Below are 14080 nucleotides of genomic sequence, written 5' to 3'. Positions count from 1 at the left end.
GGAGTTTTCGACGACGATGGAGTGGATGTCGACGGCACTGTCTTTCGTCGACGGTGCCGTCGTCGACACAGTCATCGGCGATCGTAGCGTCGACTGTGGTTTGGACGTCGACAATGATTTCTTTATCTTTTTTTTTATATGTTTGTCATTTTCAAAGCAATAATAACAAAGTAAGGCAGTAGTCTAGATACACAAAGATAGAAAGAGAATTGGCATAATCCCGTACACATCATTCAGCTGTAGAAAACTAACAATGCAAGCATACAATGCTAGGCAAACAAGGCGTGTGGTGACCTTCACCCTAGGCTCCGAAAAACGTTCACTTGTAAAGTGTAACAGGCCCCATGCTTATCCCTCTGCTGCCCAGGAGTATTGTCTGGCAAGAGGGTACAACAGTAAAGGACGGTATATGAGTAGGGAGGTGTTTATGTCTGATCGTCACGGTGCTCATCGCCAGTAGCAGGCGACAATCGTGGGGTGGTGTCTGCACAGTCCAGTGTCGTGCATATGGGTCCCCGGGTCATGAAAAGGGACCAAAAATTCTAGGGCCTGTTGCGTGGGGGCAGTAGTTTGCTGTATGTTTCTGTTTGGGTGCAACAGTACATCATCTCTCTAGTCCACTGTGTCAGTGTAGGTATCGGGCCGCGTAGCCAGCATAGGGCAATGCATCTTTTGGCTAAGAGGAAAGCAATGTCCACTAGTCACCTATGTTCTGTGGGGAGCGGTTTAGAATAACCTAGTATAGCCAGTAGCGGGTCGGAAGTGAACGTTAAATAAGTAATGCGGTTAACCTCCGCGTAGACCTTAGACCAGAAGGCAGCAATCCCCGGGCAATCCCATGCCACGTGGAAAAAGTCCACGACCAGCGTCCCACATCTTTCACATTGGGGGCTCTCATGGAGACCGTAGCGATGTAGGCGTTTTGGCGTATAGTACACCCTATTCAAAAACTTGAAGTGGACCAATCTGTGACGTCAATTAAGCGAGATTCTTTTAATATTCGAGCAACAGTACACCCACAGTACACCCACTCGTAAAGTCCAAGGAATACTGTTATTTGTCTAGAATCACACTGTGAATTTGTGTGCATTTGTGAAACATTGTGGGAGAAGCATTTTGGTGTTTTACGTGTTTGCAGAGACATAACTGCTTAAAAATCTATTTTGTTGTCAAGTTTTGGTTGAATTAGAAATGAGTCATTGCTTATGTATTTGCAAAATGAGTTAGGCTTTGACTCTAAAATGCAGTATTGAAATATGTGGAATGTGTGCTGTCACCTTACTTTTTCTAGATCAGTAAATGTGTTTTGATAAATTCCAAGGGATAGTGTTGGTTGTCTAGACTCACACTGTGAGTCTGTGTACATTTGGGAACTTTTTTCAGAGATGCATTTGGGTACTTCATGTGTTTGCAGATACATAACTGGTTATCAATGTATCCTGTTGACAAGTTTTGGTAGAATTTTAAAGCAGCAATTGTTTATGTATTTGAACATGTGTCAGGTTTCTACTCTAAAGAGCAGTAATGAAATATGTGGAATGAGTGCAGTGAACTTAACTTTTCTACACTAGTGAATAGTGTTGGTTGTCTAGAACCACACTGTGAGTGTGTGTGCATTTGTGAACCATTGTGAGAGAAGCATTTGGTAACGTTATGTGTCATTGTTATACTCTAATTATTCAGTCAGTATCCATGTACTCATGCAGTGAGTCAGCCCTTAGGTACATGGACTGTTATAAACTCCTATGCACTACGCATGTAGTGGTCTAACCACCTTTTCACTTGTGTTTCAGGCCTACAATTCCCCAGTCAGTATCCATACACTCCAGCAAACACTCTGTGACTGCTCTTGCAATTCCATAGTGACTCTTACAGTACCATGTACTAATCCATTCAGTAAAGTAAAACTCAACCAATTATAAATTCACCCAGTATATCTCCTGGTAGTACTCTTATCATTCAGTCAGTATCTATGTACTCATGCAGCGAGCCAGGCCTTAGGACATTGACTGCTTTAAACTCCTATGCACTGGCATGTAGTGGTCTAACCACCTTTTCACTTGTGTTTCAGGCCTACAATTCCCCAGTCAGTATCCATACACTCCAGAGAACACCCTGTCACTGCTCTTGAATCCCATAGTGACCCTTTCAGCTACATATAGTAATCCATTCACTGTAGAAAAACTCAACCAATTATAAGTCCATCCGGTGTCTCTCCTTGTAGTAGTCTAATCTTTCAGTCAGTATCCATGTACTCATGCAGCAAGCCAGGCCTTAGGACATGGACTGCTTTAAACTCCTATGCAGTATGCATGTAGTGGTCTAACCACCTTTTCACTTGTTTTTCAGGCCTACAATTCCCCAGTCAGTATCCATGCTGTTCAGCAAACACCCTGTGACTGCTCATGCAATCCCATAGTGACTCTTTCATTACTATGTACTAATCCATTCACTAAAGTAAAACTCAACCAATTATAAATTCACCCAGTGTATCTCCTTGTAGTACTCAAATCATTTAGTCAGTATCTATGTACTCATGCAGCGAGTCAGGCCTTAGGACATGGACTGCTTTAAACTCCTATGCACTATGCATGTAGTGGTCTAACCACCTTTTCACTTGTGTTTCAGGCCTACAATTCCCCAGTTAGTATCCATACACTCCAGCAAACACCCTGTCACTGCTCTTGCAATCCATAGTGACTCTTTCAGCTACATATAGTAATCCATTCCCAGAAGAAAAACTCAACCAATTATAAGTTCACCCAGTGTCTCTCCTTGTAGTAGTCTGATCATTCAGTCAGTATCCATGTACGTTTGCAGCAAGCCAGGCCTTAGGACATTGACTGCTTTAAACTCCTATGCACTGCGTATGTAGTGGTCGAACCACCTTTTCACTTGTGTTTCAGGCCTACAATTCCCCAGTCAGTATCCATATACTCCAGCAAACAGCCTGTCACTGCTCTTGACTCCCAAAGTGACCCTTTCAGCTACATATAGTAATACATTTACTGAAGAAAAACTCAACCAATTATAAGTTCACCCAGTGTCTCTCCTTGTAGTAGTTTAATCATTCAGTCAGTATCCATGTACTCATGCAGCAAGCCAGGCCTTAAGACATGGACTGCTTTAAACTCCTATGCACTATGTATGTAGTGGTCTAACCACCTTTTCACTTGTGTTTGAGGCCTTCGATTCCCCAATTAGTATACATACACTACAGCAAACACCCTGTCACTGCTCTTGCAATCCCATAGTGACCCTTTTAATTACATGTACTAATCTATTCACTAAAGTAAAACTCAAACAATTATACATTCACTCAGTGTTTTTCCTAAGCATGGGCGCAAAATCCGTTCCGCTCGCGGATTTTGCGGATTTTCGGCAAGTTCGCAATCCGCGAACTCCCGCGAATTTGCCGAAAATCCGCGAATCCGCGAGCGGAACGGATTCGGGGGGCAAAAGTTCAAGCTTCAAGCTTGTAACTAATTTAGAATGGCGCCGGCAAGCTGCCAGCGCCATTCTAAAACAGTTACTAAGTTAGCTTCAACAGGAAGCACTAATAGAAGCAGGTGCTCGAGTTTAACTGAATTCGAGCACCTGCTTTATTTTATCTATTAGTGCTTCCTGATGAAGCTAACTTAGTAACTATTTTAGAATGGCGCTGGCAGCTTGCCGGCGCCATTCTAAAATAAAACAGGATAGGGGCAGAGGGCAGAAGGGCACAACAACGAGTGGGGCAGAGGGCAGAAGGGCACAACAACGAGTGGGGCAGAGGGCAGAATGGCACAAAAACGAGTGGGGCAGAGGGCAGAATGGCACAAAAACGAGTGGGGCAGAGGGCAGAAGGGCACAAAAACGAGTGGGGCAGAGGGCAGAATGGCACAAAAACAAGTGGGGCAGAGGGCAGAAGGGCATAAGAACGAGCGGTCTCGCACAAAAAAAAACCCCGCGAACGCGCAAAGCGCCCCGCGAACACGCAAATCGCCCCGCGAACACGCAAAAAATAATAATCCGCAAATTCGCACAAATTGGCGAATTTTGCGGATCACGAATTCGTAAATCCGCAAATTCACAAATCGCAAATTCGCAAATCCGCAAATCCGCAAATCCGCGAATTCGCAAAATTCACCCACTTAGTTTTTCCTTATAGTACTGTAATCATTCAGTCAGTATGCATGTACACATGCAGTGAGCCAGGTTTTAGGGTATGGACTGCCTCAAACTCGAATGCACTATGCATGTAGTGCTCCAACTACCTTCACACTTGTGTTTCTAGTCTACAATTCCTCAGTCAGTATCTATACACTGCAGGAAACACCCTGTTACTCTCCTTGCATTCCTATACAGTTATGTATACACCTTGAATTACAATTTCAATTAGTGATGAGAAAAGAATGTGGTTAAATGATTTTTATATAGAATGTGTTTGTATAGTAATAGAACAGTATAATTTATAAAGTTATTTATATACATTTATTTATGTTTATTTTTTACAGATATTGTTTATCATCATTAAAATAAAATTATCATGCCTAAAAAATCAAGAAAGAGAAAAAGAGAGCTAAAGGAAAGTTACTTGAAGAAAACTCAACAACAAGTATTGGATGACCAACAACATGTGGCTAAAAAGAAAAAGTCTTCTGGTAAGACAACCAAGGAATTCATTAAGAAACTTTCTAGGCCCAGAAACAATGTACATAATGTTGAAACTACGGACAATGCTTCAAGCAGAAAAAATAATCAAAATAACAGGAAAGGAAAAAAAGCCAATGTACAGTCTAAAGTTAAGAAGTATGGTAAAAGAAGACATAATCAGTATAAAGAAAAACGCAAACATTTTTTTATAATAGAGTACTACATTATTTGCTCAAAGATATGAAGAAATATAGAAAAAGTGCACTATTTTATAGAAAGAAGAAGCATATTGAATCCATTGTTAAAAAGGCTTTTGAAGTAAAAAGGAAACTATTCATTTTAGTTTTAAACAGAATTCGATCACTAGATAAACCAATCCATTTAATGACGGACAAAAGTAAGAGGAAAAGAGTAATTAACAGAACTAATTTTTGTGATTTTTTTGGGTGAATGGAAACCCAGTTCAAGTTCAGATCCTTTTTTAATGATTAATGAAGAGAGTTATTTTCAGATCAATGATTTATAGCATGCAGTTGATACCAGTGGTCGAGCTTATGAGGTTAGAATTGGTTGTCCAATTGAGAAAGAGAAGATGGTTCCCAGAAATGCAGAAGACGTGATAGCTGATGAAGTTCTATGCAGAAGTCCTAAAGCCCCAGTGTACACTTGGGATTGCAGTAGTATTTGTAGTGTAGGACAAGAATCTATTGATATTTTAAGCAATTTCCTATGAGAAGATGTTGCAAGGACTAGACCCTTGCAGAGTGAGAAAAAATACTGGTTTGCAAGGAAAGTATGTCAAAGTGTTTTTGATCATTTCAGGATGTTAGCAGTACATCATTCTCAAATGCGGAAGTTAGTCAGGAGATTGTATTATGCAAAAAGTCCAGCACTAAAATTAAATGAGTTGAAGAGTGCTCTTTTGCGTGGGTCAGTATCAGATGTGAAGAAGGTTTGTGATGAAATTGAGTTTTGTTACTTTGGTCCTGAACAACCAAGTGCAGAAACTGAGACATTAATAGAAGAAAATGTTGAAGAGAATGTGCAACTTACTACTACAAAAAATGTTGAAGAACAAATTACAAAGTTTAAGGTGATTTCAGGTGAAAGGCCAAAGTATTCTTGTATTTGTTGTCGGCGAACTCACTATAAAAATCAGAGTAGGACTGTTGATCTGTATTTAAAAAGTGAAAGAGAAAATAATGATAAGTGGAAGGAATTTGCAACTTATTTGTTGGTAGAGAATTGTTTTGATTTGGGTTCTGATCAGCGTATTTGTAAATATTGTTATAACAAATTAGATGAGAATAAAATGCCCGCTAGAGCTATCCATAATAATCTAGAGTTAGTTGCTATTCCTCCAGAACTGATAGATTTAAATACCTATGAGTCTATTCTCATTCAATATGTACACCCGTTTCAGGCGATTGTTCGTATGGAGCCTAAAACAGGTAAATTGCCTCCTTCAGATTTACTGAGGGGATTAAAAGAAAGAGTTGTATATTTACCTCTAGATTTAACCCCTTCCGTGCTCATGATGAGCTCAGCTCATGACCACACCCATTTCCATTATGGCCCAGCACAGAAGAAGAATAACTCAAGCAGTGATGGTGCTAAAGAAACATGTTGAAACTATTGGTGTAGAATGTGTAGAAAATGAACTACTAGTCATTCTAGTTAATGGCGTGCCTACTAAAAGTAAGAAAATCTGGCAGCAGTTAGTGGATGTTAGGAAAGTGCAAAAGGCAACTTTGTATTTGATAAAAAGCAATGAGTACTATAAAAATGTTTATATGGGAAAAAAATAAATACTTTTAGCAGAAGATACTGAAACGTCAAGTGGACATGTCAAGAAGTGAACAAATCTATGAACATTACAGTGTACATCCACTTCATTCAAAAGAAGTGATCGGGAATACTATTGAGTTATTCCAAATGGAAAAAGCGAAGGGAAGTCCCATGAGTGTATGGGAAGAAAGCTTGGAAGCTCGTTGTTTTCCGCAGTTGCTCCCAACAGGAAAAGGAGGACGATATGATGAACGACCTGTGCAGATTCCTGCATCTGAATATCGGACAACAAGATTGTATGCAGAAGATCCAAGATTTCAACAATGCATCCCATATATATTACATCTTTTGTTTGAGAGTGACTTGTATGGACTTTCATATGCTGTCAATCACAAATTGAAATGGTATGTCAGCGTGGGACTAATGAATATTGGTACCGTCGTCATGGAGAACTTTAAATGTATGCTAAGGAACTCCTACATGGTTCCTTACCCTAAGCTGTGCTGAGTACGCTTGGGATGATTTACTTGAATTTCTTTGAGAGGCAAATTCCAATATAAAAATATTGAACACAAGACACCAGGAGAATTGTGCTCTTTGGATCCTGTTAATGCATGCAGGTATTTCAATCATAGATTTGAAGCTATGATGTCTTTTATCTACAATAAAAAAAATCCTCCTCTTGGAGAAGTTGTGGATTTCTTTTGGAATAAGGAGTATCAAGCAAGAGTTGCTCCTCATATACATATGCTGTTATGGATCAAGGAAGCCACCAAATTCGGAACAGATTCGGATGATACTGTTTTGTCTTTTATTGAAGAATATGCTATTCCCAAAAGCACAGAAGAAAACAATTTAAGACAACAAGTCCTACGATTCCAAAGCCATTGATGTTGAAAATACTGTCGACGAAAGTACAAGGCTAAGTATAAGTTCTATACCAAATGTCGTTTTTCATTTCCACGTCCTGTAGTATCCAAAGGAAGAGTGAACAGTTTTATGTCAGCTATGCGACATACCATCACAAAAAAAGTCTGCAAAAAATACTTACAATTTGAGAAGAAGCGAAGAATCAAAATACATAAATGATTTCAATCCGGTTATTCTGTCCATGTGGAATACTAACATGGATATTCAGTACTTTGCGGACAATTCCATTGGTGTTGCTCATTACGTAAAATCCTACATTACAAAATCAGAAAAGACGGAAATGAAAGAAATGTGGGAAGAGATTTCTCACGAGAAGAGTCTAAGTAAGAAATTATACACTTTCAGTTTGAAGATGTTATCCCAGCGAGAAATCGGAGTGTATGAAAGCTCAGATCGTTATCATCTGCAAGTCTATACTCCAAATCTAAAAGAATCATTTGGGTGAGTCGAGGTCTTGCTGCAATGCGAAATCGATACTTGAATCTGTACAAGAAATTGAATATTTAGCAAAAAAACATCCAGAAAGTACAGATATTTTGAAAACGAATATGTTGGACATCTATTACCCAAACAGAAGTCATCATCTTGAGAACATGTGTCTCTATGAAGTGCTGCAAAACTACACTTTGAAACGGAATACTACAGAGAACATCAATGATGGAAAATATGGAATTATTGGTTCCGAAGGGAAACCTGCTCCTGCCATCCCATAGCAAACAGTGTGCTCGGCAGTGTGCTTTTGCTTGTTCAAAGCAGAGTACGCTTTTCTTTTTCCACCCAGGTAGCTGCATGTCAGCAGCTCACTTGGTGTAAAAAGCAATGCCGGCTCCCACAGGAGGTGGGAGCCCGCCGGGACCGCGCGGGCCTTCAGGCTCTCAAGAGGCCGTGCCCCAAGGGATGGGTCCCTGAGCTGCCGAAAATGGCCCGGGAGGGGGGCAGCGCAGCCCCCCCTTCCTTAAAAAAAAAACTCAAACAAAAGCTGGCAACTCGCCCAAGGCCCGCCCCCATTCTCTGCTAATCTGCAAACGCGCCTCCATGCCTGCTCTTGGTTGGGGATTCGTTGCTGAGGGTCCTTAGGGGCCAAGTAGCCCACCTTTTACCTCCCGTAAGCCCAACTCAGTGGGATTGCTGAGAGGTGGTCGCAGGGCATGCCCCTTTCGCCACCACTCTGCAAACACGCCTCTCTGCACACTGCTGGTGGGGGTGATGAGGTTCCCTTGCCTCTTGAGGGCCTCAGGACTAAAGTGGACTTCATCACACAAACAGCAATGTACCAGGGGGATGAGAAAACCTTAGAAATTAACCACAAAAAAAATATTACAAGGACGTTTTAGTTAGGGTCAGATTTTACTCACACAAAACCAGAGAAATGTAGCCGTACTAGTTACCCAAGTTAACTATACTTGCACCCCCTCAATCCACTGCTTATGACCTCATATGTTACATCATGCATGACATAGTCAGTGACATCACTAACTATAAGGTCCTTGAAACCTTTGTTTTTTTCAGTCACACATACACATATATATTCCAAATACATTTTTTTTTGATTTAAGATTAATTTCTATGGGTTTCCATTCGACTTTAAGGTCTCCATAATTTTTTTATGGGAGGTTGTTGCAGTATCAGAGGTTATCCATGTGTGGTTTACTACTGCTCCTTTTTAGTAGTCATAAAGGAATAAGAGTAAACTTGCACATGTAGACTTACTCACATGTAAGTTTACCTTTGTAAATGGGCCCCATCGGGGGGGGGCTTTGGTTCAGGCCTCATCTCTCAGTCTGTTCAACTATTATTCACATTATTGATTCCACCCATTACAGTGTGCCTGCTAGGAAGCACCCATATTGTTCTCTTAAAATTACATGCAGTGAACATTTTGATGTGTCATTTAAAATATTTATTGCTAGAATGTGACCGCCACATGAAATGTTTTCATTCTTTGCCTACTTTTAACCACGTTTGCAATAAAAAAGATTACAAAAATTAACCATTGCACTTGCTTGACAAGGATGTGTCTTCTGTCTTTTTAGAGTGTTACGGCGTTTAGAATTAGAATTAGAATATTGGCTCCAAATGCCCTGGCTTCTGGGTGACAGTTCAACAGATGGCATTTTCCTTTGGGTTACATTATTTTTTCGATGTGCCTACCGTTGCGTTGTTTTGTGAAACAGTGTTGTAACTAAAGATCCCTATCCACATTTAGAACAAACTTTTTAGAAGTCAACCAAATCTTTCTTTTTGCACGTTTTCTAACAGGTAAAAGGGTACTTACTGTGTCTGTATAGTAATAAAAAAACATTTGACATGACGTTAAAAAACAATATGCACAGAGAATTATTATCTTTTTTATCTGTCGTGCGAGAGAAACCTTACCTTGTTAAGAAGCTCGGTCGTTCCTCCTTCATTTAATGGGGCAAGTTTAGGCTTACTAGACTCTGCATTTGCCTGGGGATACAAGTAGAAATAGCAAGTCATAAATTGTGTTCTGCATGCCGTTTCTTGACCTAGCTTTGCTAAGCAGCTTCCTGCAGGCCATTTTCATTTCGAACATCAAATATAAAACTGCATTTTACTTTGGAAGAGCTATCACAAAAAATGAAAACTATCTCCCTCTTTCAACCTAATTTACCATTTGAACGGTATCATACATACATAAACCAACAAGCATTGGCAAAGCCAATATCTCTGTTCTTGTCAATCTATGATGTCTCTGGTGCAATGGTTTTATTTATTTAAGCTTTTCTTTAAACCATATAAAAAACAAATTAAAAAAATTAAAAACTAAGCCAAAACGAGGCTGCCTACACATGGTGCTTGTATGCTTACAATAAAAGTAAGTAGGAAAAAAAAGCTGGAAAAAAAAACTATCCCACCCTAGTTTGCCAATGCTGATTTCCGGAATGGGTTACATTAGTTTCTAAAAATCTGCAGATTACCAATAAAGTAATTGTAACAATGATGCACCAGCAGCCTCCTACTGTGACCTAAAGGAAATCCCTAAAGAAGGATCACTCCACTGCCAACAACGTTACATGTTGGTTGTTTTAGCCAGAAACAGGCCATCTTTGTTCGTTTTTTTCTCTGTTTCAGCACTGTTCACCTACCAAATTAGAGGCAAGGATTGCTGTAATTTCTTTCCAGCAATGTAAATTGAAATAAGGCAGGAACTCTTTCCCATAATGAGCAGAGGTCTAAGCGAAACCACTAAGTTGACGCACCCATTTTAATGGCAGCACGGCCCCCAGGCAGATATTGTGCCACAAAGGGTGACGGCTTCTCTCTTAAGCATGCGACATTCCAGCAAAAGAAAAACATTGCATGGCATACCAAAGAAATGAAGGGTCTGATCCATGACATGCCCTCAGAAATACGGGACGGGTAAGATGCCAGAAAGGGAACATCTATTTGAAAAGAGAGGCGGGGAGCAGACTTTTTAGGTAGGGTCTGACCGAAAACATTTCTTTCAGTTAAGGGGCAAAGACCACAGAATGCCTTTATGCATTGTCTTTTTTGTCGATAATATTTCAGAAATGTAATAGGGCCATATGGTCACAGACATCAGAAAACGCACTGAAACACAATTCAACATCATTATACAAAGTGGAGTCCTAGAGTCCTTATTGTTGGGGGTTGTTCATGTAATGACAGAGCATGAACACCGCTACAAAGCCCTGTTGTGTTGAACTAGAAAGGGTTATGCCACAAGGGAAAGGCAAGGCTCCTCACTAGCATTAAGATTAACACTTACCAAATTAATAGCTTGGCTAGTAAACTAAGAAGGTAAACTTAATAATAGCAAGTAATGTGCAAGGTTACCAGACTGCTCTACAAATAGGAGACCCTAAGCTTTGATTCTGGGCTATGTGCGTCTTGAACATGCTGGGAGTTACAGACTTTGTTTGCTTCAATTGAACCAACCTATCTGATAATGATTGCAGTGTAAAAAGACCAAGGCATGTTATACAGTGATTAATGTACATCTTGTCACCTGGTATATGATAATGTGTTGAACGTACTACAGAGGCAAAAACACACAATGGGAGTGTTCCATATGCAAAATTAGAGGCCAAAGAAGGAAACAGATGCCTGCAAGTAATCATGAAAGGAGAATATGAATTGTGTGGGCATGGAGACTGACACATACAGTGACCACAATTGAGTGATTTCTCAAAGAGAAGCAGAAAATGATTTAAAAAAAGGGTGTTGACACTCCTCTGTTTTGTCTGCCTCCGTGTTGATTTCCTCCACAGATGGTCTAAGATTAAGAGGACTTGAAGCATGCCTATATGTGTGCAGATCTGTATGGTGTTTGATGGTATGTTTTATAGGGGACTCTGTGTTTACCAGTGTATGTTGACCCTTAATGTGCTTGTCTGTGTGGCTAAGGAACTACATGTCTAGTGGACCGTTTGGGTGCCAGCGGTAAGTATTCTAATTTGTCTGTGTATGTGCATTTATGTGTGATCTATTTCAACATGTACACAGAGAACATCCAGGGTCAACAATTGGAAACCACCCGATAAATTGTTTGTTCTATGGACATAGTTCACAATTATTTGAACTATAGATTTATAAATTGAATTTTATAAATAATCATGTCCAATAGACTTAAGAAATGAGTGAAGGTTACAATATTGCTCATGTCATTTTTTCACTTAGAGATGTACAATTAGTATACTACCTCTCTTTTTAAATGACTAGCATGTATCAAAAAAATTATTTTTGTATTTTTCTGTATATTAGTGTCACTATTTTCTATTTGATTATTTTTGTGTATTGTTGCGCTACTGTTGAGCTAGCTGTTTATTTGATTCCAGTTGCCCTAGTCTACTGACAATACACAGAGAACATCCATTCATATGTATTCATAAGACATTTGTTTTGGCTTTGTCACTACCTGTTAAGTGTTAATAAAAGAAAAGTATTTGATAAACATATTCAATTGCCTTGTGATTTTCAGAATATTTGTATGGCCTCTTATTTGGAACAAGAGGTAGAGAAAATCCTTTCACATATTGCAAGCTGGACACTGATCTACAAACTATACATGCATTAGCAAGTAGGTACATGATTTGAGAAATCTATTTATTAGTCACCTGAAGCACCACCCACCAGGTAGCCACCTATATATTGGTGTACATGAGAAACAAAGATTTGTAGTAGTTTCCCCACCCAAGAAAGCATTATTTGAAAACCCAGAAAAATACATCTCTCTACCTTCTTGCTTGACGATTTAAACTCCGACTTTTCAAATTCTGCAACTTGTTCTAATAATTCCCTTAAGGAGAAGAGAAAAATTCAATGTTAGCATTTCAGCAGACTTCAGTGGACAGATCTGACAAGCATAGGCTCTTGTGATGTATAGAACGGTTATAAATTGTTGGATCTTTTTACCGGTAAAACACTGTGCTAAGACCCCAATATCCGTCTTAGTGCACAAACAATATTTTAAATCTGAAAAGTTTTGCGTGTGTCAGCCACCGATTTTTGGATCGTGCACAACCAGTCAACTTATTTTGTAATTATTTGCTAAAACAGTCTTCTGAATTTCAGTCTTCATTTTACTCATCCAACACGGTTATGTATCCTTTTAGGACCCTATTGTACGTTTCCCGATTCATGCCCTTATATAGGTATAAATCATCATATCCTTATAGAAATCATAACCATATTTCAGCATAGCTCATGCAGTCCAAACACGGCAGGGCTACTTCCACTAGTTCTGAAAATCCACAACGATTTCTTGGAAAACTCAGCTTCAGCAGCCGGAGACTTCCCCTTGCTTGAATATTGATTTGTCCAAGAACTCATGGAGTTTTCAAAGAACTGAGACTCTTTGATAACGTTATTATGTCCAACTGTACGTCAAAGTCGGCACCTTCAAGGTATAAATATGCCCGAACCTACCCAAGCAAACATACAGTGGTTTGGAGCAGTTCAACTATCTACTTGCCCGACGGCCCTGCTACAGCAAGTGCCGAAGGAAGCCGACCCTCCAGCAGACTCACTGAGAGAGACGCTGTCTTTTCTCCTGCCGAGAAATCCAGCTCCAGTGTTTCCAAGCTACCCTTGTGGGTTGTGGGGAAATCGAGTCCCGAGACTGACCTTCTCCATTCTAAACTAAGGTACGGATCTGATTAGATCCTTAGAGGAATCTTGAGCAGATTCTTGGCAAAAGAATACTACATTGATGCTACACCCCACTTACTTCCTCCCTCATACTAAGCTTAGGTTAGGTACACCGGGGTAGGCGTATTTTATAAGCACCAGTTGAGTACTTTTAGCCTTGATTATTTATGTATGTATTTATATATGGTTTAGGAAACATACAATGCTCTTACAGTATTATTTTATTTTACTATTTATACTGTATGCATTATATTTTACAAACAGTGTTACAATTGTAGCAGTTCATTTCTTATGCTTGAGAAAGAAGACTGTTCAATAAATCCTTTTATTGAAAACGCCCGTCTTTCTACTTTCTCTGCACCTCTAATGAAACGAAGCATGCACGATTGACTGAGTGAAATATCTATATATTGTTTCCATGAATCTGAAGATACGTTTTATCTTGGGGAAACAAAGTTGTCATGTTTATGCAGTTGTCAGAGACTAATCCCTTTCTTGTGAATTCGAGAAAGTTTCTAGTGACCTCTGAGCAAGCTGGCACACACAATTAAGTCAAGTATATTCGATAGAGACCAAGTCGACCTCAGTCCTACGT

At 39.6% G+C, this 14080-nt stretch overlaps 1 protein-coding gene across 1 annotated transcript in view; it reads right to left on the bottom strand.

Annotated features, from left to right (window-relative positions):
* The window catches only part of LOC147661045 (leucine zipper transcription factor-like protein 1), a 393806-nt gene that overhangs the window by 235127 nt on the left and 144599 nt on the right, over positions 1-14080 (bottom strand). The window contains exons 4-5 of the mRNA XM_086951370.1: positions 12574-12634; positions 9730-9801 (exon numbers count right to left, since the gene is read on the bottom strand). Coding sequence (XP_086807496.1) covers positions 9730-9801; positions 12574-12634 — 133 coding nt within the window. The remainder of the gene's footprint in view (positions 1-9729; positions 9802-12573; positions 12635-14080) is intronic.

Source organism: Lissotriton vulgaris, unplaced genomic scaffold, assembly GCF_964263255.1.
Source record: "Lissotriton vulgaris unplaced genomic scaffold, aLisVul1.2 SCAFFOLD_803, whole genome shotgun sequence".
Classification (NCBI taxonomy): domain Eukaryota; kingdom Metazoa; phylum Chordata; class Amphibia; order Caudata; family Salamandridae; genus Lissotriton; species Lissotriton vulgaris.
The sequence above is the reverse complement of the archived record's forward strand: the minus strand, read 5'-3'. Positions and strand labels throughout refer to the sequence as shown.